The sequence below is a fragment of the Fukomys damarensis genome, unplaced genomic scaffold (assembly GCF_012274545.1).
Source record: "Fukomys damarensis isolate Sample0158 unplaced genomic scaffold, DMR_v1.0_HiC HiC_scaffold_29, whole genome shotgun sequence".
NCBI lineage: Eukaryota > Metazoa > Chordata > Mammalia > Rodentia > Bathyergidae > Fukomys > Fukomys damarensis.
The window spans coordinates 132,892-135,594 of NW_022900941.1; the positions used below are offsets into that span (position 1 = coordinate 132,892).

The following is a 2,703-nucleotide window of genomic DNA, read 5'->3' on the forward strand; positions in this document are numbered from 1 at the left end:
GAAGAAAGGAGCTAAAGGTATAGGGAAGGTGGGACGGGTAGGGGAAGGGGAAAAGAGGAAAAGAAAAAACTGTGAGATAATGAAAAGATGGAAATAAAGTGGTTGTAGATGAGGAGGGGAGGAGGGGGTGAAGGGAGGGCAGGGACAAGGGGAAAAAATGAGAACCAAGACTTATCATGTAGAGGTACAAGATCCCAACAGTGAATGTAACTGTACTGTATCCCTAAAATGTACCAATAAACTCAATTAAAGCTGGAAAAAAAAAGCTATTCAAACTTTTAGAAAAGCATATTATTCTTTTAGAAATTCATTCTTATATTAAAATCCAACTTGTCCTACTGAGTTGCAAAGTGTTCTCTAATACTGATAAGAGGGCTCTAGTTCTGATTTGGGCAATTAAATAAATTGAGACATTGCTGGAAGTCACTCCCTGCTTGGTGTCGGTGCTGAGCAGGGACTCCTATGTGCAACACATTTTGTATAGCGTGCTCTGTGGGCTTCTCATACATATTTATGCATATTTCATATTTTTGAAAGATCTTATTGCCAAGGGCATAACATTGCAAGGCCTCGGTGTCCTCAGCTTTCTCGTGTCTCTCACAGGGAAGTGCTGTAGCTGATTGCTCATCTGTAGCAGGAAGAATGCACCTGAGAAAGCCACCAGCCTGAGCCCTTCACCTCCTGCTCCTCATTTACACCTTCTGGAACCAGCTCCTCTCTCGCTCAGCTCCCTCACCATCTCGAGGACAAGAAGCATATGATAGAAAAATATCCATTTTCCTTTGAAAGTTTTTCTGTTTATGTTGGGTTTTAGTTAATTTGTTTTTCACCGAGGTAAAAAACTCGCCCCCTCAGTCATCACTGTTTTACATTAGGGATGGGCCTCCCCTGCTGCTATCAACACGGTAAATACTACTGGGGGCGAATTGTGGGTGGGGGTAGAGCAGCCTGTGTCTCCACCCCCTCCTCAGCCATGATTCATTGAGGGACAGTCCTTCAGGCTCCCTGATGCCACAGCAGGAGCTCCTAACGGCTTTCCAGAAGGGAACTGAAAGGTCTCCTGGCTGGCTTTCCTGGCTGAAGCACAGGGAAGGGAGTGTCTGTGTCTCCCATACTGACCAACACACTGTGTCCTGATGCGTTTGTTCCAAGGAGTGAAGTGCAGATACCTTCCAGTGTAAGAACTGTCCAGACTCAGCCTCCTTGGAAATTGGTTTTCACTGTACTGATGAAGGAAAGAGAAGCTCTAACCAACCAGACTGGTCAGAGAAAATGACCTGGAGGCACCGTGTCAGGTAAGAGAAGCCATCCAGATCTCGGAGTGAAAACAGGGTTAAAACTCTCAGGGTAAACCGCAGTGCATGTGCCACTGTTTTTTTATGGGTTTTTTTTGTTTGTTTTTGTTGTTGTTGTTGTTGTTTTGTTTTTTTGGTACTGGGGATTGAACTCAGGACCTTGGGCTTGTGAGGCAGGCTCAGTTCCACTGAAATAAATTCCTGGCCTGCCACTGTTTCTAGTAGAGGAAGAATGCACTTTCAGCTCCCAGTCTTTCTAAACTCTGACAACATTAGCCAAGATTTAAGTTCCAAAATGATTGCATTTTGTTATATTATTAGATATTTTAGTTATATATTTATATATAGTCTTATTACATTTTAAATTTCTGCTTTCAAACTTTAATAACTTTCTTAAATGTTCTAGGCTGCTGTGTCTAGTATGTTTGGCATTACAGATCATCCACTTGGGAAACAGTAAGAAGCATTTTATTCATAGTCTCAGTTTTAATTGCATAAACTAACTTTCTCTATCGTTATCAGCCTCATATCCAATATTTTTGAAAGGTTATCACGGAGGCAGAGAAGTCAGCAATGTCGCTGCTCCAAAGCTCCAGCAGACAACCCTCCCCAGGACCCCGAATATTTTCGGGGGGGACAATAGAAGCGATGAAGGCTGGAGGCCTCAGAGATCTCCTCGCTATTCCAGGGTCTACGGAGAGCGTAAGTCTCTTTGCTGACCTAGAAACCTTCGGGTGACTCTGGTTAGTGGACTCTGTTTAAGATCTGGAAAAAGGGGAAAAAAATGGGATAAGTTACAGAAAAATTGAGAAACCAAAAGGAAACAGCTCATCATCTTCATCTCATAAATTACAGAAATTTTTATAAAACAACACATTTCCTAGTGAGGTGTAAAGCTTTGAGTTCGCTAAACCAAGATAAGAGGACCCTAGCTCGGCTTACGCAGAGAAGGGGTCGGGGTCCCCAGGAGTCCCCGCTCCAGGCGGGGGGCTGGCGTCATCGCCCCCGTTGGTGGTCCCGCCTGGGAGGCCTGTCTTTGATCACTGTCCCCGGGAGCCACAGCCAGACTTTAACATGTGAAAGGAAGAGGGAGAGAGAATCCAACTTGCAGGCTGTACCCTGGCCCCTCCTGACCACCAGAGACCTCGGTAGTTTGTTTTTAATCACTGAATTAACAAGCAGAGTTTACTCGAGCACACACGCTCGGCGGGGAGTTGGCTTTGCCGCTTCCCCGGCGGTCGCGTCCGTCCTCTCCCAGCAGAGACGAACGCGGTGACGCCAGGTGATCCCACAGGTGCCCCGCCACCGCGCTGCTGCAGGAACGGGGGCACCTGCGTGCTGGGCAGCTTCTGCGTGTGCCCCGCGCACTTCACCGGCCGCTACTGCGAGCACGACCAGAGGCGCAGGT

General features: G+C 46.5%; 1 protein-coding gene across 1 annotated transcript in view; it reads left to right on the forward strand.

The window, feature by feature from the left end:
- The first annotated feature begins 981 nt into the window (after positions 1-981).
- Positions 982-2,703, forward strand: part of Cfc1 (cripto, FRL-1, cryptic family 1) — a 10,197-nt gene continuing 8,475 nt past the window's right edge. Inside the window, exons 1-5 of the mRNA XM_033757145.1 lie at positions 982-1,295; positions 1,702-1,751; positions 1,842-1,997; positions 2,096-2,443; positions 2,590-2,698. Coding sequence (XP_033613036.1) covers positions 1,273-1,295; positions 1,702-1,751; positions 1,842-1,997; positions 2,096-2,443; positions 2,590-2,698 — 686 coding nt within the window. The 5' untranslated portion in view covers positions 982-1,272. The remainder of the gene's footprint in view (positions 1,296-1,701; positions 1,752-1,841; positions 1,998-2,095; positions 2,444-2,589; positions 2,699-2,703) is intronic.